Source organism: Heterocephalus glaber, unplaced genomic scaffold (assembly GCF_053883595.1).
Source record: "Heterocephalus glaber isolate CG9 unplaced genomic scaffold, H.glaber_assembly_v1.0 deba00001778, whole genome shotgun sequence".
Lineage (NCBI taxonomy): Eukaryota > Metazoa > Chordata > Mammalia > Rodentia > Bathyergidae > Heterocephalus > Heterocephalus glaber.
Genome location: NW_028258465.1, coordinates 4,273,976 through 4,298,466, shown reverse-complemented (window position 1 = coordinate 4,298,466; position 24,491 = coordinate 4,273,976). Strand labels below are relative to the sequence as shown.

The window sequence follows — 24,491 nt, the reverse complement described above, 5'->3', positions numbered from 1 at the left end:
TTACATCTAAAGAGCTTGGAAGGTAAGGAAGCTTATGATGTTATGCTGTGTTTAAAGTCGCATTGTGGGTTTTTGTTTCTGTTGGTACTACTCTGAAACTCACTGTGATCCATTAAACAATGATGAGAATGGCCCCCAGGAGTTTAGCTCAGTGGTTTCACCACCTGCCTCACAAGCACAAGGCCCCGAGTTCAACCCCCGGTACAAAACAAAAAACAAAAAAAAAACCAATGATGAGAATGTAAAGTCATTAGGTCTGTCCCTAACCCCGAGAGACTGGGAAAGTGAATCTGTAGAAGGTTTAGTGAGTTTGTAAGGAACGCTCCAGCTAACCTCGAGTCCTGGGAGGTCCCAGTTCTCCTCTGTGGCTGAGATGGTATGAAGCAGCTCAGCAGAGTGGATTGCCGAGCCCAAATCTGGACTCTGTCATTGACTAGCTGTGGGACCTCAGTTAAATTACTGAACCTCTTAGTGCCATAGTTGCCCCATCTTAAGGAATGAAGGTAACTTTATCTATTGTGAGGGTCAAATTACTTAATATTTGTGAAGTGCTTAATACAGTGCTATATAAGTTTTTGTTTAACATTTTTTAAATTCCCAGGATGTTTTCCATGCTTTAAAAAAGAAATAGAGATCCTTTCCCATTTCTTTCTTAAAGGAAAATAGGTAACTCATGTCTGGTAGTATCATTCTGTATTACAAAGAATGGGTGTTCTAGAAAGAAAAGCCTGTAAAACTTCTGCTGTGGCTTACCTGAGATGTAATTTTCTTAAGGCCAAGGAGTGACCGTTTACTACTGAAATCCATAAAAGCCATATCAAACTTTTAAAGTCATCTCTTCAGTGTTTCCTGAGCTTTATATTAAAGGCAGTTAGTCAATTTATATCTTCAGCTTGATTTTAGTTGTCATAGAATTTTTGCATTGGAAGGACTTTGGCGGTCCTCTGATACAATTTCTGGTTGTTTTTTTTTTCTGGTACTAGGGATCGAACTCAGGACCTTGAGTGTGCAAGGCAGGCGTGGTGTCACTGAGCTAAATCCCTGGCCCACTGATATAATTTTTATGCAGTGCAGCAATTGCTCCTCTAATTTCTCCCAATAAGGTGGTATCCGACATCAATTTGAATGCTTTCTTGATGGGGAGCTCTCTACCTCGGAAGTTGTCTGCTCCATTTTGTGGTACCTTGTAAGCGTAGAATAATGTCCTGTTTTCTACTCTGCCAATATCTACCCAGTAGACATGGTTCTCCTTTTGTAGCTGCACGTAATGTGCATCCGTGTGGCAGTTCTTCAAATACCTGAAATAGCTAAGCACTGACAGTTTCCTTCAGTGCTTATTAAGCGATCTAATTTCTAGATAGCCTTCCTTGATGCAGTTACTTCTTCTGGAGCCTTTGGTGTTTTCATTGTCTCTTAGAAAGGGAGACCTGGATTGGATACCTCACTGTTAGTATCCTAGGATACTTTATTAAGGATGCCTAAGAACCCGTTAGGAGTTGGCCTGCCCCTCCTCCCCCCTTGCAACCTCCCTTTCTCCCTCCCTTCTTTCTTTCCTTCCCTTTCTGCTTTTCCCCCCTAGTAATGCCATACCTGTGTCGTGCAGTATCACAGAATAGAGTAGAAGAAGACTGAATTGGAAGTCATTCACTCTGTCTTCGCTGTAGATCTGAAGTTGTGAAGGACTTAGCTGTGTGATTCCCTTTTGCTCAGTGAGAAGGTGGTCTAGATAGATACAAGTTTCCTTTTATTACAAAAATGTATGGCAGTTGCGATGGATAGGTAATTAGGTATGCAAGGCCTTCAACAGTACACAAGATGCAAAATATTTTTTCCATTTTTCCAAGTTACTACTTTAATGGATAAATTTACTAAATTTATTAAATTAACTTTGCAAAATATGAGATACTGTGGCAGCTAGAAAGTCTGTATATTTTCTTTAAGAAAAATAGAGCTTAAACTTTGATGAGAATGTCAGTAATATAAAATGTTTTATAAATGAGGTGCCATCATAAATACCAATTATAAACTTGAATCCACATGCTTTTTAACACTTTAGAGCAAAACTTATAGAAGAATCTGATTAAAACAAATTCAATTGCTAATATCCTATCTTGCATTTTTGTGAAAGAGACCTGAGTAGTGTCTGAATTGTTGTGAGTCACAGGGTAAATGCAAATTTATTTCATTAGAAGCCCTTGATAAATAAAAAATCATTGCTTTTCATCTACCAAAAGCTTGCTTAAAGTACTTTCAATGTTTTAACCAATCTTCAAAATACTATATTTTTGTACAGTGGAAATTGGGATCGTAATCTTGTTTTGCCGGAGGCTTACATATTTTGTAGTACGTAATGTATCATTCTAGCATGTGGTGAATTGCAAAGTTATCTAAGTCAACTGATGTCTTAAAACTTGATTTTAAGATGTCAGTGTTTAGGAATGTACTTTTCTTTATCAGGCCAAAGAAAAGTACATAAAAGTTAAGTTCCCTTTTTTACTGGTCTCAAGCCCCTTGCATTGTTCCTGTTTTTTACCACGTCCTTAGGTAGATTTTTCTGCCCCTCCCCCAAGGGAGGGAGGTTTCTTAGGGCTTGTGGTCAGAGGGAGAGGCAGATTCAGAAATAAACGTCAGCTTCCTCCTGCAGCCCTCCCACCCTCCACAGCCACTGTGTGCACTGCAGTGCAGGAGGCAACTGCTGGACCTGTGCTGGGGAGACCGCTCAGCCTGCCTTTTTAGGGGGTCAGTTGTGTATCATTCCTGAGGGTCTTGAATGCTTGTTAAACTTGGTACAGGAACATTACATACTGAAGAGTATTTTTGATACTTCTAAACTCCAAGTAGTACTTTAGAATGGAAAATAAATACTTGGTTTTTTCCTGAGACAGTTGATAATTATGGTAAGAATATTTATCTTGTTTCACAGTATGTAAGTGAATATATACACACATATATACAATTTTATTGCAATTACAGATAAACTTTAAAAAATACAAATGCAAGCCAGGGATTTAGCTCAGTGGCACCACACCTGCCTTGCAAGCACAAGGTCCTGGTTCGATCCCCAGTACCAAAAAAAGAAAAAGAAAAAGAAAAAGAAAAAATGTTTCCAGTACAGGACACAGACCAGCCCAGTAAGTGCTGTTACAGCAGGGACGGATGTAACTGGCAGTTAGTTGTCCGACAGATGCTTCGGTTCCTGCTGAGTGAGGTGGCCCAGTGCAGATTTATGCCCATTCTCCCACAGGTCAGATGTGCGCACTCCCTCATGGAGCTTCAGCTCAGTGGCCACAGAGCAGATGAGTCGCTCTCCCTGTCCTCTGGGTGCCTCTGGCTTGGATCCCTCAGTGCTCGCTGTCCTTGCTTTAGAAAGCCTCTCAGAGCACCTGGGACAAAAAGTGATGCTGAATTTTCTCTTTTTTCTGAGGGAATTCTAGCTTGAAGATATAAAGTTATAGCAGAACTAAATTGCCACAACTGGTACTGCAAAACAATTTTTTTTGGAAGTCTGATTTTCTTGACTAACTAGTTTCTGTTTCCTGAAATTTACAGGGTTAATTTCTTCATAAAACCCAAAGTTTCTTTTCTGTTTTGGACAAGTTTTTACTTCTGAATCTAAGTAAGAATTGGCAGAAGCACATTAAACCTCATAGAGGAAACCTCATGGAGGAAAAAGAAAACTATTTTAAAGGGATGAATTATGCTGTACTGGTTTCAACTGAAAGTTAGAAATTCACAGTCCAGTTTAATTCTTGACACTGTAATTCTATATGTGACCTTTCATGCGTCCTTTAGTCTTACCTGACTCATTTTCCTCAGTGTGTAATTTATAAAACTCTAGTGACTTTGAATGAAGAATTAAGGGATTGATGCACTTTTTGTATATGCTTATTGAAACCTATTGATTTGTATTTCTTTTTCATAGAGTAAGAAATGTTATAGTTAAAATTAAATGTTCTCAGGCCAGGGATTTAGCTCAGTGGTTCCGCCGCCTGTCTTGCAAGCGCAAGGACCCGAGTTTGATCCCCAGTACCAAAAAAAATAAAAAAATTAAATATTCTCAAATCTTAAAACTGCTTTCAAAGCATCAAGTTTGTACATGCATATTTATTTAGTTGAGGTATATGTCAATCAATGTAGGAGTCAGATTATAGCTCAATTACTTTTTTGTGCATTACAGTGGACTCTTGATTTACGAACTCAGTTTGTTCCTGAGGGCTGGTTGTAACTCAGATTGGTCAATTGAAGGCTCAGGCTCCTCTACACCGCCTTCAAAGTCTCTCTCCTGTGCACAGGCGGATCTCAGTGTCCTTAGAGAGACACTGGCCCGGAATTTCTCAGTGAACCTCACACAGGAAAGGACGCTGTCATGTTCCTTCCGGAACTCTTTAAGGGTTAAATCTGTATCTGAGACCATCTGGAAGCAAAACTGCCCAGTATTCGGGTCATAACTCAAGATTTTGTTCATAAGTTAGAACTAAAATTCTGGTTGTAACCCAAGTTGTTCATATGGCAGCCTGGTCATAACTCGAGGGTTCGCTCTACTTACTAGCTAAACCTTTTCGGTTTAGTTTGCAATGGTTTTCACTGTCACCAATTTTAAGGAATTGGGAAGAATCAGAATGTTTGTTACTCTGGTCCTTGGAAATAGCAAGTAAAAACAATCAAGCAGTTTGTTTCCTCATCCCTGCCTAAATATCACTTGTGTTAAAAAAAAAAAAAAAGAGGTTTTCCTTGCTAAGGGCTGATCTGCTGTGCTAGAAGAGGGAACTGGGCTAGAGGAGTTGTGGAACAAAAATCAAGATTTATGATTTATACCTGATTTGTTACTATCATAAGCTAGAGAATAGCTTGAGTCTTAGAATGGAAATTCTTAATTTTGGATCCTCTAGATTTCAAGCTTAGAAGGCTTGTGGATGGGACTTCAAAATCTGCAACTGAGTGTGAACTCCCTGTTTAGGGTGTGTGTGCATTTCTATGGGTAGGCTAGCCAGTAGCTTTCATTAGTTGACAGTCTTTGCCTCCGAATAGGTTTATCCCTTTGTGAAGCTAAATATTGGGTGGCTATAGACTGCTAACAAACACACATACCAATGGAAACTAATTTTTGTGTGTTTTAAAATTTTGGCTGCAGAGCTAAGAACTGTTATTGGAAAGAGCTGAAAACACACTTATTTCTAAAATGATAAACCTTAACAGGTGTGTTGTACTTAGCAGTTGATAATCGTTAACATTCTCCATTGATCATGAAATGTTTTAGAATACTCTCTATAGAATACATGCTCTTTCTGTCTGAACAAAAGATTTACTGGTAAAACAATTCACAAATTATGATAGAAAGTGCCTAAGCTTGTTAAAATTCATGTTTAAAGGCAGCATTATTGCATTAATAAAATTAAACAAGTCATATACCCATTATCATTTGATTTTTTGATATTTGAAGAAAAGGTATTCTGATTAGCAAGTCAGTGAGATGCCCTGCTAAGGGTATAGTCTTTAAATCTTTACCTTAACCAAGTTACACATCTTCTCTGTGGTCTGCCAAACAGAATGGCATTTGCTATATAGGATTGTTGTGGTACTTAAACACAATAATTTATATCAAGTGTATGGCTTGGAGTCGGAATGCAAATGGGATGAATCTGCTTGCAATTATAATGTATTCTATTAATAGTGAAGAATAATTATAATTTTGTCTTACCCTGCTATTATAGTTTGTCATTTACATTTTTTACATAACACTATACATGTTATAAAAGTATTTATATTTGATTTAGTTTAGAAAATAAAGACAGATTCTTTGTTTTTTGTTTTTTGTTTTTTGGTACCAGGGATTGAACTTGGGACCTTGTGCTTGCGAGGCAGGCAGTGGAACCACTGAGCGAAATCCCCAGCTCAAAGACAGATTCTTAATGGCATGCATATTTGAAAGATTAGACTTTATGTTGGAGTTATAACAATATCTGTAATATATTAATGTTGTTCTCTATGGAAAATTTAAAATTGCTTGTCCTTTTCTCTCCCAGAGGAAAATTTGCTGTGGTTAGACAGTGTATATCAAAATCTACTGGCCAAGAATATGCTGCAAAATTTCTCAAAAAGAGAAGACGAGGACAAGATTGTCGAGCAGAAATTCTGCATGAGATTGCTGTGCTTGAACTGGCAAAGTCTTGTCCCCATGTGATTAATCTTCATGAGGTCTATGAAAATACAAGTGAGATCATTTTGATATTGGAATAGTAAGTATTACAAATTTTGATAAATTTAAGGCGCCTGTTTTAATTGATAGGACATGGTGCTTTGAAATTGTCAAACATAAGAATGATAAAAAGTGTGGTAAGAACTTATATCTGTTACTAACATATTACAGAGACAGTTTATATTCAAGTATTTCACAAAAAACATAAATTACAGGGCCGGGGATTTGGTTCTGCCACCTGCTTTGCAAGAACAAGGACCCGAGTTCGATCTCCAGTACCAAAAAACAAAAACAAAAACAAAAAAACATAAATTACCACTCAACATTTGGGGACTGGGGTGAAATAAGTATACTTTTATTTTGCTAATGGCACAGAAATTGGAATTTTTCTGAAAAACATTCTGATGGGCAAATAGAATTGAAGTCACTGATGTATTTTGTCCATCTGTTTGCAAAATACCTCCAAGGAAATGATCCAATGAGAACAGAAAATGTAAAAAATATGTTTGGACATCTGGAACAACTGGAAAAGATCAGTTACATTTATATTTAGTACCTTTTAGGTTCTGACAATTTTTAATAAAGTAAATCTATTTTATAGTAAACAAAAAAAGTTACTTTTTAGAAAAAAAGATCTATTAAGAACTATAGTAACTATTTTTGTAGCTATCCTGCATCATTACCTTTTTAAATTTAAAAGTATATTAGCCTTATTTTAGTATTTATTTTAAGAATGGAGAATTTTAATATATATATATTTTTTAAAATCAGTGTTTTTGTGCTAAGAAATAGATTTTCCTGGAATGAACTTGCAAATGAAAATGCTGATTATCAACATTGTTAAACTAACAAGTAGTTCATTAAGTATGAATACTGTGAGCATTTCCCAGAGCACCAAGATTCCATCTAAAGGCATGTTGTAGCACCTTCAGTATTGCTTGGAATTGCAGGGAAGGTCAGGATCTCCAGTATGATTTCATTTTTCCTACATTTGTGATTATTTTGTCAGATTCATTAGCTGACTGTCAGGTGTCCACTTGCATGACCTCTGCATGTTTGAAGTATGTAAAAAGTAAATATTTTTCAAAAATTGTAATGAAATACTAAGTTTGGAGGATGAATATACATAGGTGCATTGGCTACTTTCATAAAATCTCCTTTTAGGGGTTCATCTCAACAGCAACTACAAAATAAATTAAAAAATTTTTGACACATTTTATGGATAGACCACAGTCATACTACTGTGAAAATTGATTCAGGAACCCTACCCAGTAAACTAGAACTATTACTGATCTGTGCACATCTGGTTGAAAGGTAGAAGCACCCGGCACATGTTTGAGTGGATTAGTATATTTATTACCAGTATGACTAAGACTTACTAAAGTTTATTGGTGAAATTTTGGCTTAATTACTATTCCTTTCACTTTAGGGGCAATATGATCACATCAGATAGTTGCTGGTAAAAATCAGTTAAGAGGGGTTTGTTTCAATAAGGTGGCATAATGTTTGTATGGTAAAAATGTAACGGTGGAATCTTCCACTCTTACAACTATTACCAATTCAATTCTCTCCTCCAACTATCTTACATACTTGTTTTGCTTTTTATTTTACAATATTTCTATCAGGATATTTTTCCTTTGCATGCTGAAAGTATTAATTCCAAAGAATAAGGGGACTTTTTGCATAATTAACCCCAGCATCAAATCTAGGAAAGTTAACACTCAGTCAATAGTATCATATAACAGGCCATGTTTTAAAAATTTCATTGATTGTCTCCAAAATATCCTATAGAACTGTTTTTTCCAGTCCAAAACCCATTCAAGATTCATGCATAATATTTGTTAAATCTCTTTAGTCATTTCATTTTTCATGACGTTGACTTGACTTTGTGGGGGGGAAATCTGAATCATTTAGCACATGTAATGTCATGTGTCCTGGATTTGTCTTCTTTTCCTATGATTAGATTTTAATACTTCTATGGGGAAGACAATGTGGGTGGTGATGTGTATCTGGTGGCATTACCATCAAATAGTTTTGTCATTGGTCTTGTTGAATTTGAGCATGGTTAAGGTGGAGTGTGGTAGCTCTTCCATTCATTGCCCTTTGTAATTAGTAAGTCATCTGTAGTGATATTTAGAGACCTTGTGAATATCTTCTTCTTTTAACAGCTTTTCACCCAGTGATTTAGTTAACCATTAATATACTTGAATAAGCTATTTTAATAGAGGTCCAACTTATTGGGATAATAATTTACTGTATTTTAATTTATGGAGTCTAGTCAGTTGCAGCCACTATGTTTTTTTTTCATGCTGAAATTGTTCAAAATGTATCAGTGGTTAAATTTGTCAGTTAGCCTTTTAAGCTACTGCCTGTGTTCTTTGATATGATGTGTTCATGTTTGAGGACTTCCTTGAAGTTCTGTGCACACCAGGATTTTGAGGGTCACTTTGGCCCATACCTCTAGTCAGCCAGTTCTCCAGGAAGCTCTGGTGTTTAGTGCAGAACAGCACTTAGAAACCAAGAGAGGGATGCTGGGCACGGTCATTGTCAGTGGGTGGTCACTGTCCTAGGCCTTTTCTGAGACTACTGTTAGGAAGGCATATTTTTTAAAATCATGAATTTATTCTCACAGCTCCAGTTCACACCTGCCACCGCAAGGTTCTTTATCACTTCTCACCTTCTATATTATTATTATTATTATCATCTCCCTGGTCTCAACAACACTTACTCATTTGCCTTTTCCAGCAAAAGTTTGAGCACAGCTGTATTCTGATACCACTACCAAACCACTAAGAGCACTAGCAAGCTACTTAGTGGACGTTGAACTTTTTGTTGCCATTCTTTTTGAATTTACAATATAACTCACTAAGGCAGTGGGCCCCGTGTACCAGGGCCCAGTTTTGTGGAAGACAGTTTTTCTATGGATTGGGAGGTGTGTGGTTTCGAGGTGATTCGAGGACCTTCCATGAGGTGTGTAGCATAAACGTCCCCTGTCACTTGCTGATAGGGCTCTGATAGGAGTCTGCAAGCAGTCCGTTAACGGTTAACGCTGGTTCCTGTGCTGTCACACCTCTCCGCTAATGTGAATCTGTCTACAGCCACTTCACCGCCTCAGCTCCCCTCAGATCAGATGGGATCGGATCCGATCGGATTGGATAGGTGGGCACTAGATTTTCCTAAGGAGCATGTAGCAGTTCACAGTAGGGTGCACTCCTGTGAGGATGCCATGCTACCCCGGATCTGACAGGATGTGGAGCTCGGGCTGCGGTGCCAGTGAGGGGAGGAGCCGAGAACACAGGTGACACCTCCTCCCTGCCTGCCCCTCATGTCCTGCCCCTGCAGCCCAGCCTGGCTCCTAACCAGCCTGGCCTGGGCCCTGCCTGAGGACAGATAGCTGGAGTTAGATAGTTAGGTCTGTTTGTTCTGTTTCTGTTCAATTTAGGGTTTGGTTTTTTAAAATCCTTTAAAAAAATAATTTTGAAATTATAAAAATGATTTGCATGATTCAAAACTTAAAGATAGATAAAAATGTATACTACAAAATCTTGCTCCCATTCCTGATCTTCCTATTCTCTTCTCACCCAGTCTTTGTAGGTAATTATATTTATTCATTTTTGGCTCATTCTTTTCTTTCTTTCTTTTTCTTTTTTCCTTTATGGTCAGGGTCTTGAGCATGCTAAACAAGTGCTGTACCATGAGCTAGCTACACTCCCAGCCCCGGCCTTATTTTTTATATGCTTTTTCTTGCAAGTGTAAGTGAATTTATATCTTTGTATTTCTTTTAGTTACAGCAAAAGTAGTGTACCACATATGCTCCTTTGCACCTTGCTTTTTTTCTTAACAGTATAACTTAGAAGTCAATCTATATGAGTTCATGGGCATTTTTCTTACTATTATGGCTGTTTTGTTTGTTTGTTTGTTTTGCATTACTGGGGATTGAAGCCAAGGTCTCATGCGCGCTAAGCATGTACCCCCTGAGCTACGGCCCAGCCTCGTGGTATGGCTGCATATGGTTGGAGCATGCTTTCTCCTTCCTCCGGCCTTCCCTGGGTGGGCATTGTTTGTGAGGTGTGGCTTAGGGGAGGGTCCAAGAGGTGGCATTTCTGGCTCCATGGGTGAATGCATACACAGTTGTAGTAGATGTAAAAACCCACATACACACATATGATCAGCTCACAATCACTTAAGATGAATTATTACATTTACTGTTTTATGAATCTGTCTGGAACTTTTTTCTTTTGGAATTACCAGAGCTATGAGTTCTGATAGATTGATGTATGTGTGTGTCTGTGGAGTGTACCTGCTCCAGGTGGCTTGTTATACCACAGCATCTGCTTGCTGCTAATCATGGTTTTCGTTTCTGTTCCCAATTCCTGCGAACTTCTGCAGTCTGCTGCCTGTGTTGTCCGTTCCTTCCCTCCTCTGAACTCTTCCTGTCTGTCCCTCTCTTGTGGACCTCGCAGAGTCCTGCAGGACACTGTCACTATGTCAGCCTGAGGGGAAGACATAGGGCTGGCTGACAGTCGCAGTGTGGTGCTCTTGAAGCAAGCAAAAAATCCCTAGCACACTTTTCTTGGTTATAAAAGTAATACTTATCCATTACGTTAGATTGAAAAGATGCATCACTTCTCGGCCTTTTGGCTAAGATCAAGTGTAGATTGAAAAGATGCAGAAATCATGTAAATGTGATTACTTCGTGGCACATTCTTGGATTTTAGAATTATCCTTATTTCTTTGTCTATACATGTGTAGCTTCAGAACCAATTGCAATCTACTGGATATATTCTATTGAAATTCTTTTTCACTTAAGAATGCAGTGTGGGCATATATATATTTCTAAAACTGAATTTTAATTTAGCAAAGATTTTTATCTTCAAAATCAAATTCAACAAGAAGCCCCCAATACTAAAAGGCTGGATGTGGCTAGAGCAGAATAAATGTGTGTTGCTCCATGATATTAATAACTGATAGGTGTTGAATATTTAGTCCATGTTGGGGCCTGGGATGCACACTGACAGGGAGGTCCACTTCAATCCTTCTAACAACTCTGGTTCTTGATGCTTCATGTACAGTATCCAGTGGAAATCTTACATGAATGAAGCTGGAGATCTGGCTCATATGTCACATTAGAAGAAGCAGATGTCTTGTCCCCATTTGCATGGCTGGTTAGTGACAGCCCTGTGACCCTGCAGGCACCCATTGTCTGTGCTCCCTCCCCGGGCCCTGGGCAGGGCTTCCCACTACCTCCTCAGCCTGTCTCCTTGGGTTTGGATCTTGTCAAGTGCCTAGCAAAGAACTTATTTTCGGAGAATCTGAAGTTCATCTTTTCATTTTCTTATTGCTTATAATTGCATGAGTGATATTATGTAATGCAATATTATTGGTAATACTTTGTGAATGTTTTTCCAGGAATATATTTAAATCGCTCTCTGTTTAGTTACAACCAGGCCATGTAACCAGCAAGGGAGGAGTGAAGGTGTCACCATTGTCACTCTTCCCTTCAGGGACCTTGAGAAGGCTGCAGGGCCACCGGAGGAGTTTAAACACTCACTGTTTGTGGACGTGAATTGATTTTAGGCAAAAAAGAGAGAAATGGCATAATTATCTTCCTGTACCTTATTTTGGAGTTTACCACTATGAATTCAGTAGTAGCACACTACCCTTCAGTAACAGATTGTGTCATCCATGATGCCTTGAGGTAGATGCGGAAGTGAATTTCTTAGGAATTGTCTGGCAGTCCTGGTGGGCAGGTGGGGGTGAAGCCTGTGAGACGCAGCATTCACACTTCCTCCCCAGGAACTGTCCTTCAGTGCTGCTTCTGCAGTGTTGTAAAGCATGATGTAACAAATTCTGTGGCCTCTATGGCAAGCTGTGCTGACGGCTCAGTGGCAAGTTACAGCTACAGCAAGCCTTTGACTTGGGACTCAAATCTGAGACCAACATCATTTTTTTCCTCCGGCTTCCCATAACTACCTATGACTTCTTTCTCCTTGTCAATCCCAATTTCTGCCTCTCTGAAGAATGACTGCATTCTTTAATTCATTCATTCATTCAACAAGTATGTGCTGAACACCTTGTATATGCCAGATGCTATTCTTTATGCTCTGGATCAAAGAAACCAGTGAGCCAAAGAAACAAAAAGAATAGTGTTTTCTAGAGTGAGTTGCTGTTTAATAACATAAAATATACTTTACTTAAATATTCCCAAATTTGATGAGTAACTATCTAGATTTTATTTTGCATGATATTCTCACTGATGACTTTTATCTTACATTTAGTTCCCCAAAATCTGTTGAGTTTAGTGAGATCCATTTTACAGATGGGGAAACTCAGATACTATAAATGACAGACCCTAAATTATATTGCCAGTAAGTAGCAGATTTAGGATTTCAGTTCAGATTATTTGATTCTAAACTTAGGGATTTTCACTATGCCTTTTTTTTTTTCTTTTGGTACCAGGGATCGAACTCGGGACCTTGGGCTTGCGAGGCAGGCAGCAGAACCACTGAGCTAAATCCCTGGCCCTCACTGTGCCTGTTTGAGCATTCTTTAGATTTCAGTTCTTTGAAAAATACTGGTCCCAAGTATTCTACATGAAGCTGCAATACAGGGTATTGGCTAAGAATGTGGGTTCTTAACCATATTCCCATGTTGGTCTGCTGTTTACTGTGTGACTTTACAAGTTGCCTAACCTCTTGTACTCATTCCATCCGTAAAATGGGAATAACCGCATGCCTCGTGTGGTTGTCATGAGGTCAAAGTAGATGATAGCCATAAGACCCATGCAGATGGATCTGTGCACAGAGCAGGTCCAAAGTGTTAGCCACCGTTGTAGTTATTTTTACTGAACAGTTAAGGCAGATTACAACGTTATTATTATATAGATTATAAGGTGATTCGGTTTTGTTAAATATTCAAGTATTAATATCAGGTTTAAATTTCTTCTTGCATTTATTTTATTCCTTGAAGATCCCCCCTACCTTGTTCTGAAATGTGTTTATGTGTGTGTGTTATGTGTATGTGTATCATGCACACATTGAAGTTCACATAGTTGTGTGTCTTAGCAGGTATACAGTGTTTAAAGGTTATTTTTTAGGTTACTGATTTTAAGTTTCTGTTATTTGGGTTTTATTTCAGTGCTGCAGGAGGAGAAATTTTCAACCTATGTTTACCTGAGTTGGCTGAAATGGTCTCTGAAAATGACATTATCAGACTCATTAAACAAATACTTGAAGGAGTTTGTTATCTACATCAGAATAACATTGTACACCTTGATTTGAAGGTGAGGTAAAGTGTTATGTGAAGTGACACAGCAATTGTACTCCTTCTGTGCCCTTGGTATGCAGGGTTCTAAGCTGGCATTGAGAAGAAACAGCCTTGTCTGATTTCTAGGCAGTGCTGGTGCCCTCTTTACCTACCCACTGTGCTACAGGGACTTGGCTTTGTGCTGGCAGACAGGAAGTGACTGTGTGTTTACACAGCTCAGACTAATTACTGACTTCTTTAAGGCATCATTCTTATGCGTTCTCCTCCCATCATCATCCCACTCCATCCCTTGCTGAGAGCCACATATTGGGCCTCCTTTTATCCAGGTGGCTACCTCTGAAGCCCTCAATTTTCATCTCCACCTCTGCAGATGTGCTCTTACTAACCACATTCCTCTCTCACATGTTGCTCAGCCATCTTGCTATTGAGGCTTTCGGTCCTTTGGCTCTTTCCAGATCATTCAGGCTCCTCACCCAAGCCCTGACGCTTTGGCCTTTCATGTTGCTGTCTTTCTCCCTGTCTTCTTCCACAAACACCCAGTGACCTTAAAGTCTGTTCATCTGTCTCTTTAGCCTGGAGCACTGGAGTCTTCTTTATGCCTTCCTGCATGATCCTTTGGCTTCGCTACCATTTTCATCACCATAATCCCAGATCTCTACCCTATGGTCCAACCTCATCTCCTAATTTCCAAGTCATTTTTCAGTTGTAGATTGGATATTATGTGAGTGTCCTGTAGAAACTTTAAAATATACATGTCTCTTAGACTTACTATCTTTCCCTCTTTTTCTTACTCCTTTTTCAGAGGAGAAAAATTAACCAGGCTGTTTTCTTATATTGGGCAGGGGATAGGAGGGGAGAGTTTTTACTGCCCAGTGTCCCTACCATTTCTAGTAGTGAGAATATCTTGGGAAAGAAGCAACCTGGTGAGCACCACGTAATCACACTCCTGTCAGGTTCCTGTTGGGTCTTGCTCCTGCTAAAGAGAAATCAAGTGCATTACATGGCATTGTGCAGCTCTTGAAGTAGGGATGGCATTCAAACCTCTATAAACCTAACATTATGGACTTTAAAGCCTGACCTTCATGACAGCGGAGCTCTTTGCCCTAACCTTTTATCCTGGAATACTCTCTCTGAGTTAATAATCCCAAACAAGAGACTATCCCAAAGTTAAGAGACTGTTCAGATCCTCTGCACAGACTTTGGGAGCAGCACCTCCTCATGCACGTGGGTTTGTGTAGCAGCAGAGGACTTTGTCATAGACCATTGGCCTACACAGCCACATCCTTCCAAGAGGCAGTGGGTGGTGTGGCCGTGCCTCCGCTTTCTCTACAACAAGCCTGGCAACGGTCAGACCCCGCTTGTCCAGAACCACGGCGCTGTGCCGAAGCACCTCTCCTCTAGAAACATGTGCGTGTCAGTCCCTTCTACCTCCCACGTTCCTGGGCGCCTTCCTGTGGACGCACGAGCTCCTGCTTGTCCTTGAGGGCTCGGCTCCAGCATCATCTCTCCCGAGAGCCTTGCCGGACTCTATGTGGGCAGAAGTGGGCAGCCTTGTCTGAGTACTCTAACTCCTAACTCCTGAGTAGTCTAACTCCTTCCCCTTCAAACTGAAAATACTTTTTGAGTATAGCTCCTCCTAAACAGTAGCTCAGTAGGTGTTTGACAGGTGACCCGATAAATTCCAATTAATTTCTCTCCAAACTGAGACTTATATTCTTTAATTGCATATTAGAGTACTTACAATTTTTTGCTGTGCTTTATTTAGCCACAGAATATATTATTAAGCAGCATATATCCTCTTGGAGACATAAAAATTGTAGATTTTGGAATGTCTCGAAAAATTGGGAATGCGTGTGAACTTCGGGAGATCATGGGAACTCCAGAATACCTAGGTAAGAATTTGCTTCTATTTTCTATATCATTTTGAAATTTATTAATTAGATGATGATACCTTTTAAAAAACTGTATTGGGGGCTGTGGGTATGGTTCAGTAGTGCTTGGGTAGCATATATGAGACCCTGCGTTCCATCTGTAACATCACAAATCAAACAAAAACAAGAAACTCTACCCTGTTATGTTTTTCCAGCAAGTAATTTCAGGATTTATTTAGTTGAAGTACTTTAATGCATTGAAACCTGGTTATGACACATTTAAATGAATCATAGTGAATGTAGGGATATCGACACGTTCACATTTCACATGAGTTAAGTGCCATACATGTGAAGTTTAATATTGTGTATAAAGATATTGTACATATATGAGGAGAAAAATAAGTAACAAGGAAATTAGTTTGGGAACAGAAGAAAAATGGACAAAGCGAAAAACTGAGGTAATCAGTTGCCTTTGATTGCCTTTAAAGCCTGGTTGTTGGATAGATTTCACTTTTTCTTCTGTGGTCCCAGTGCCAAAGCTGTTTGCAGTACAGATATCGTTGGTTTTACAGGAATTGTTGGGAGGAGAGGTTACTATTTGTTGCTACTGCTTATAAATGTGAGGTTTTGTGTAGGACCGTGAAGGGAGGGTTTTGAAGAAAGATGCCAAAAAGGAACCTAGGATTAGGTGATCTAGAAATACTGTACTAAATCAAAAAAGTAGCTCATGCATATGAAAGATTCTTAAGTTGCATGAAGCAGCATATAGAGTATTTTGATTTATGGTAGAAATACATTTACCTTTTTTCATTGTTTATATGGCTATCCCTATGTAGACACTGAAAAGATACAGCTAAACACAACAGGTACCATTCAGCTAGGCAGTTATTTCCAGAAGTGAACAACAATGCAAATGACTAACTTTTGAATGCTAACATGGACGATAGTATCCTAGAATAAATGGTTGTAATTTTTGAAAATATTGCTCACAAAAGTATGTGAAACAGTTGTAGGTGGTTTATCAGACTACAAAATAGTCGGGCAAAACAAATGCATTTTGGAGAAATCATGTAACCGTTGTAAAGGAAGAAAATTATTTTTCAGTCATAAGTCCTCTTGTGGATGTCACAATTTGAAATACATGGTAATGTTGAGAAAGTATAGAGAATTTATTTTGCAGTTTTTTGGGGCAGGTGAAGAGATAACTGGAAATTAATTGCTTAGCAAATTAGGTTTTTGATTTCAAAAGAGATTGTTTAAAAGGGATATTTAGTCTGCCTGAAAGCCTAGAAGCATAATTTATTCACAATGTCATTATAAATGTGTATGATCTGATTTATCCTGAAAAGAAAAACTTAAACTCAATCTAATAAAATAAAGCAAATTAATTCCTAACAAAGTAATAGAGCTAAAAATTTTAAAATATTGTAGCTCCTAACATTTTATTTATTCATAATTTTTTTCTGAGGTTAATATTAATATCCTGGTTCTATTAAACTGCATAACTACCAGGTACTCTGTGAATATTTTCAGTGTTTTTGAACCATCTGGTCATAACTTGTTCAATATTACACATGTGTGTCTGATCAGAGGGTAATTACAAGTATACTAAATTTCTGTTTATCTTATATCACTCGGCTTTTCAAAATTAAATCCAATTCTAATTTAGTATAAATTCTGTCAGAATTGCATTTAAATTTTTTCCTTTTCAGCTCCAGAAATCCTGAACTATGATCCCATCACGACAGCAACAGATATGTGGTAAGATAAGATTCTGTTAGTTACCTAGCAGGGAAAGTTGGGTGGGGTATGTTCTGGGGTTCTTCGATTCCAAGTGTAAATCGTAAGGCTTTATTTAAAAGATTTTTTTCAAGTATCATTATTATGCCACAGGAGGATATTTACCTGCCCATCTTTTTTAAATAGCACTGAGGCTCTGAGCCAAAGGTTCAGAAATATATAAGGAAATCCCTTTTGGTGATGAAGACTCAGTTGAATAAAAGAACAGAATAGGCCCAGTGCGGTGCTGGGTTCTGTAGTAAAGGTAAAATGCTCAGCAATGGGAATACTTGATCTAAGTCTAGAAAAATTAGGCAAAGCTGTCTGCTAAGCAGAAAAGGGAGGTCAGATACACATCAGTGTGTAGTTTTATCGAGGGACACCTCTATCAAAAACAGTTTAAGTCTATAGTTTAAATGCACCAGTTTTGAGAACAGGAATATGTAGAATACTGATTGTACATTATATGAATATTTTAAAGATTGAATTAATTTTAAGTTCTTTTCCCTTGTTCTTTTAAGGAATATTGGTATAATTGCTTATATGTTGCTAACTCATACATCACCATTTCTGGGAGAAGATAATCAAGAAACATATCTTAATATTTCTCAAGTTAATGTAGATTATTCAGAAGAAACTTTTTCATCAGTTTCACAGCTGGCCACAGACTTCATCCAGAGCCTTCTAGTTAAAAATCCAGAGTAAGTAAAAATATTAATTTGTTTAAATACCATTACAAAATAATATATGTCTGTTAAGAAAGGTACATTCTAAAGTGGTATAAAATTCTTAGACATATGCTCAAGTTGCAGGTAAAATGGAGAGGAAGATGGTATAAAAGATAAATAACAAATACGTAACTCCAGATAGAAGATATATAATAGGAAGCTTGGAATGAAAAGATTTAGGTTATTTCTGTCTTACTCATCTACTAATCCTTGAAAACAAATATAAATAGAAAGTTTAGAGTACCTGTGGCTATGAGTGATTTATAGTTTATCATAGTTAAATAAGTCTTGAAGAAAAAGATGCTCTAACAGCTTTCTGTACAGGGGCCTTGGAATTGTGGCTCAAGACTCTTCCTCATAGGCAACTTCAAGGCCAGAAAAGGGGTAGTGGATCTTTCCTTCCCCCAGGGTCAGCCCCCGTTCACTTTAAGATGTGGAAGCTGGGGCATGGTGCCTGGGGCTGGGATCCTGTTCTTCTTACTTCTTAAGTCTTTTTTTTTTAAGTGAAAGCAGGTATTTTATTTAAATCAGTTATTAAATCACACTTTATCCCAAGGAACATAATGCAACATTGTTCTTAAAAGAAGGGGCACAAATATGACAGACACAATCCAGGATCCATCAAAACAGCATTTGTAAAGAAGGGACTTAGCTCATCTCATTCTGTGGACGAATGCAGTCCAGCATACAAGAGCAGAATCAAAAGCTCTCAACAGTCAGTTCTTTCCTATATAACATGAGAAACGTCTCACTACGCTGCCTCAGGATTAAGCACACTCATCTGTCCAAACCACCGAAACAATCAGGAGAAAAGACTGAACAAGACTATTTCACTTTATCTAGTGAAAAACACTTCCAGCCTCCACTGGACTAGAAAGAAAAAATTCACAGTAACAATGGAACATTCCATGTGTTTCAAAATGCTTTTTATTTTCAGCTCACTGTGCATAATAGGAAAGTGACTAGTTTCTGAGTACTACTAAGCATGGATCTGAGCTTTAGTGAACTTTTTGAATATGAATTGTACTTTCTCACCAGGAATGTTATTTCTCAGAAGCTGTTTTTCACAGGTATAAGTGAGGCTTTAAACTTCTGAAGGCCTCACCACAGCTGCACGCCCTGTCACATGCTGTATGGTAGAAAAAGCATGTATTTGCTGCACATATCTTTAAACACCAAGAAAAAATATATAATAGATACAGAAGGATTACTCAAAACACAGGTAAAGCTTGAAGAATGATAGATACTCCAGTTTGAGAAATAGAACTAGATATTGCCTACTCCAGTTCTAGGTGAAGAATTTAAGACCTCAATTCAGAAATATCATATGATATCAAGGGAAAATAATAGGTGGTCTTGAAAAAAAGGCAGTGTTAGATGGCTGTAGCTCCCGGTGAAGCCTGAGGATTGTTGGGGTGCCCTGGACGTACGCTGCTTCTCTAGCTCCCAAGTTCTGAAATACTGGTTTTGAGTCTCAGCAGCAGCACTTTCTTCCATGACTTGTCTTTGCTTTCTGGTCTTGCAAATATGCTATGGCATACTTTTATCTCTGAAAATTACTTAACCTCCTGGAGGACTCAGTTTCTTTATCTATTAAAAATCTTAGGTTTCTTAATTATTTTATTGGATTAATTCAAGTCCAAACTCTTACTGACTATATTTGGATATGAGTGATTATTTAGTAGAAATAATAATGATTCCATAGTTTCTAGTTATAAGCAATTTTAATTTTCTTAATATTTTTACCTAGATTCTAGAATTTTAGTAATGATCACATTAATTTTTGTGATTAGAGAAGAAAACTACACATAAAAACAAAAGACTAAGAAAACATATATACCAAATGGTGGTTGTGTTCAGAGTTATGCTTCTAGATGAGTGTTTTTCCTTTGATTTGAAAAATTTTGATATTTGACCATACTACTTCCATAATAGAAAGCAAACTTTAAAAATTCCAAGTGTTGGATACCTCTTCAAGGGCATGCCTGGTGATCTCACTTCCTCCTATGAGGCCCGCCTCCTAACAAGTTCCCCATCCCCCAGTACTGCCAGACAGGTGGCCAAGCCTTGAACACATGGCTTAGGGGGACATTCAGGATCCAAACAATAACATTTCACCCTTGGCTCCCAAGGCTCGTGTGCATCTCATGGTGCAAAATGCATTCACTCTATCTCCAAGAGTCCCTGCAGTCTTAACAGTTCCAGCATTGCTCAAAAGCTCAGGTCCAAAGTTCCCTGAGACTCAAGGTCTTACTGTTAGCTACGAGACCCTGTAAAAATTAAAAACAAAGTTAATTCTTCAGTGACATAATGGCACAATGTAAACATTCCCACTCCAAAAGGCAAGAATAGGAAAATAAAAAGGAAGAATCAGACCAAGACAAGACCAGCCCCCAAGAGGACAAAACCAAATCCCGCAGCCGTGTGTCTGGCATCGGGGCACATGGGGATGGTGTGAGCCCCAGAGCACCTGGGCAGCATGCCCCCTCAGGCTGGCTGAGCTCTGCCTGCAGCAGTCATGTTCCTAACATCCGGGGCCTCCACTACCACACCAGCCTCTCCCACAGCTTCACTGTACCTTGTCCCATCAGGCTGCTTGCAGGGACCACACTGCCTGGCCTCCCAGGGGTTCTTTTTTGTTTGTTCGGTTGGTTGGTTGGTGGCTTGGTTTTTGGTACCTGGGACCGAACTCAGAACCTTGTGCTTGTGAGGCAGACGCAGCACCACTGAGCTACATCCCCAGCTCCCAGGCTTTCTTTTGAAATCATATTGGAAGGCTCCATGACTCCCAGACTCTTGCACTCCTGATCTCTGCAGGATCAGCATTATGTGGACAGCTCCAGAAAGAAAGTCTGGGGCCCACTTGAACTGTGGTTGCAGCAGCCTCTGGGTGCCTGGCTGGCTGCAGTGGAGGAGGTGGGATGGTTCTTGGGAAAACAGTTCCAAAGGCGTCCTTGTGTGAGCAGGGTGCCCCAGCCTTTGGAACCAAGTCTTTGAATGAGTTCACACTTGTTTATCTTTGAGCCTGCATCTTTCCTATTGCCCCACTGGAGAGTACCTGGCTTCTTTTTAAGGGTGCTAATCTTAGCCAACTGCACCTTCTTTAGCCAGAACTTTACCCGTGCTTTCTGGTCATTGCATAAGTTTTCCAAAATTTTCCTTGTTGCTTCTCTTTACTCCTTTCTTTCTCACTAAATCTGGCTTAAAGCAGCCAGTGATAACCATGCCATGGCCTGAATGCTGTGCTTCCAGATTAGTCTGTCACCTCTAAATTCAGCCAGCCACAGAGTCTCGTGCATAGACAAAATACTGATGGGCTCTTTGCCAGAATGTGACATAGTGGTCTAATGAAGTCCTTTCCACCTAAAACCTCATCAGCAAAGCCTTTACCGTCCACATTCATATCAGCATTTGGATTGTCTCAACCCCATCCAAGGCTACCCAGTGGCCCTGCTCAGAACATTCTGTGCTTTTCCTAGCTTATTTCTCCACACATTGCCAATTTCCTCCTGCAAACAAATTCCAAAATTTCTGAACCATATCGTCAGGTGTGATCATATCACAGCAATAATCCCCTTCTTGGTACCCATTTTCTATGTTAGTGTTAGATTATGACAGAATACCTGGAAAATCAACTTAAAAGGAGGAAAGCTCTCTGTGGCTGACAGTTTTGATCCATGGTTACTTGCTCCCTTATTTTGGCTTGTGGGAAGCAGAACGTGGTGTTGGAGCAAAGCTGCTCACCTCATGGCTGCAGGGAAGCCAGAGAGAAAGGAACATGTGGGGCACATTGGCAATGATCTAACTTCCTTCCACTAGGCCCCACCTCCTACAGACTCCACCCACTTCCAATAGTGCCATGGGCTGGTGGCCAGCATGTAACACAGGGGCCTTGGGGAACTACAAGATCCCAACTATAGCATGTGCCATTTACTAGTGGGAGAATTGGGGAACACTCAGATCTCTTGGTATCCTTCCTTTTTGTCATAAACGAGAATAATAATACCTACTGCATAGGTTTCTCATGATTATAATATATTGGAAACATATACATAGAATACCTGGCATAAAGCTAAGCATTCAATAAATGTTAGCTGCTATTATCGCTCTTAGGTGCTAGTCTCTCCTACACTATTTGGATGTTATATTATGAGTATGAATTATTTTCATAATAATTAAAAAGATGTCTATACTCTGTCAAACTGAAGACATTTTCACCTTGACTTTAATGTTCAGTTTTCTCTTGGTGCTTTCTTTCAAAGGAAAAGACCCAGTGCGGAAACCTGCCTTGCTCACTCTTGGCTGCAGCAGTGGGATTTTGGAAGCTTGTTTCACCCTGAAGAAACTTCCAGTCCCTCTCCCGTTCAGGATCATCCAGTGAGGTCCTCGGAAGATAAGACTTCGAAATCCTCTTGTAATGGAACCTGTGGTGACCGGGAAGACAAAGAGAACATCCCTGAGGAAGGCAGCATGGTTTCCAAAAGATTTCGCTTCGATGACTCTTTGCCCAGTCCGCATGAACTTGTTTCCGATTTGCTGTGTTAGCACTTTTCTCTCTGACTCATTTGGACTTACTTTGAAATTTGAAATCCACTCCAGTGAGATTGTGGGTTGTAGCTTCATATACGATATGTTTATATTGTAAATGCACTTTTGCATAGAAAAATTTAAGAAAGTGTTTTAATGCAAAATTTTTAGTGCTAGCATAATATTATTTCCTGTCTTGAGATATCTCCATAGAGAAAAATATTTAAATGTATGACAAAAGAATTAAAATTATACATGTGAGTTCACATGTTAATGAATAAATTCAAGTTCAGATGAACTTTAAAATTTTTTTTACATATCAGAAAAAAAGTGGTTTGAGTTATATTGTTGTAAACTGAGCAAAATGAAGACATTTGGACTGAGTAAATTCTGTCCCTAAGGTGAGCCCTATACGCCGACTCTGCTGACTTAATTTATTTAGGAAAACAGTATCAGTTTTAAGCCAAAATACCGATGCCCCAGGGACACTTTACAACTGAAAATGTTTTTCCATTACAAATATTTTAAAGCTGCCTTTAGATTTCTATTGTATGTGATTTGCTATGTGAAAGAGATTCTTTAACCCAGAGGGAGCTGGAAGACGGACAGAGATTTCTCTGAACACTGTGGCATGTCTTCATTTTTAACTCTGCTGTCTTTGGGCTGTTCTTAACATGCTTCAGATCTAAAGAGGTCTGGAAGGTGGAGAACTCAAGGTATGCAAGAACCTCTGGAGGTTCTTCAGCCTCTGGGATTTCTAGAGTACAAGACACTCAGGTGAAACTAAACATGATCGATTTTTAGCCAGATGTATTAATTGAGCATAAAAGAAAATGTTGATAGACTCAGGCAGCTTATTCAGTTTTAGATGTTTCCTAAGGCTTAGAATACAGAGCTCTAAAGTGCATAAAAAACCCACAACGCCACTATCCACAGAAGCAAGGCCGACCTGACTGGAGAAGTTCTTTCGTGAAATTCCTGGTGAGCACAGAGCCTTTAGTAAAGGGGTCTTTGCTGGGAGCAGCACAAGTCGGGTCAGAGAGAGCGGGAGGCCTAGGCTGTGGCCAGTAACTAGTTCAGTCCCGAATGGGTTGTCTTTGATGGATTTCTACCTGGCAATCATGGAAAAGTTCATTACAATGTGGTGTAAAGGTAACAGTGATCTCATGACCACATGATTACGTCAAACTGCATGTTATACATTAACAAAGCAAAAGCAGCCTCAGATTTCCCTAGGAGTTAGATATTACTCTATAGACCTGTACATTCTAGAAATTTTGATGACTTCAAATTCGTCAGATAACTTTATTATTTAATAATCATGGCTTATTTTGACTAAGTGGCAAATTCTTGTGACACCTTCAGCACAAAGGAAAAGTTGTTTCTACTGTGTGCACATTTGTGTATATGTATATGTGTAGGTATATATGTATAGATAGACAGATACAGTCTTTAAATGATTTTTTAGGCAATCTTTGCTCTACAATATTGTGCTCAACTCAGGTGACAAAGGAGCTCTCTTCGTGAATAAGAAATGTATAAATAGGTTCTTTAAGAAGTGGTTTGTTGGTTCAGTAGACACTGCAGCTAAAGTGAGCTCTTGTATGTCTACAACTGATGAGTTCTTTCTCAATTTTTTATTATTTGCCTTCAGTATTAAGTAATGCAAGTAAACCTTAGCAAGTCAGTAGAGAATGAGGAAATGATTACTTTTCTAAAAGACCATTGTTATATTTTTAAATTTTTACAGGAATTATGTCATAAGAAACAATAAAAATGAAGAATGATTGAATTTGGAAATATAAGCTACTTCTTAAAAATCATTTTATAGTCTCTTTTTTTTTCCTCTGAGGAATCTTAAAACAGTTTACATGTTTCCCCTTAGTTAATGGAATACAGAATTGTATAAATTTCCACAGAAGTAATATTGTTTTATTATAAAGAAAGCAACTAGCAGAATAAGAAAGCACAAAGGATATAAAAACCATCTTTTGAGAAAGATGAATTTAAATATTTTCACTGACTGAAATGTGACAATAAACCAACCCTTCAAGAGAATTTATTAGCAAATGACTCTATTCTTACCCGTTTCCTCCCAAGTTTGAAAACAAAATGGCTATGAAA

General features: G+C 38.7%; 1 protein-coding gene across 1 annotated transcript; it reads left to right on the top strand.

The window, feature by feature from the left end:
• On the top strand, positions 1-24,421 carry Stk17b (serine/threonine kinase 17b; the record flags this gene model as incomplete). Its single annotated transcript, XM_087202667.1, is given in 7 exon segments — positions 1-22; positions 6,024-6,236; positions 13,334-13,478; positions 15,228-15,354; positions 17,046-17,094; positions 17,634-17,813; positions 22,103-24,421. Coding segments are annotated over 7 exon segments (1,019 nt in total), but the record flags the coding sequence as incomplete, so codon positions are not given.
• Positions 24,422-24,491: the final 70 nt, after the last annotated feature.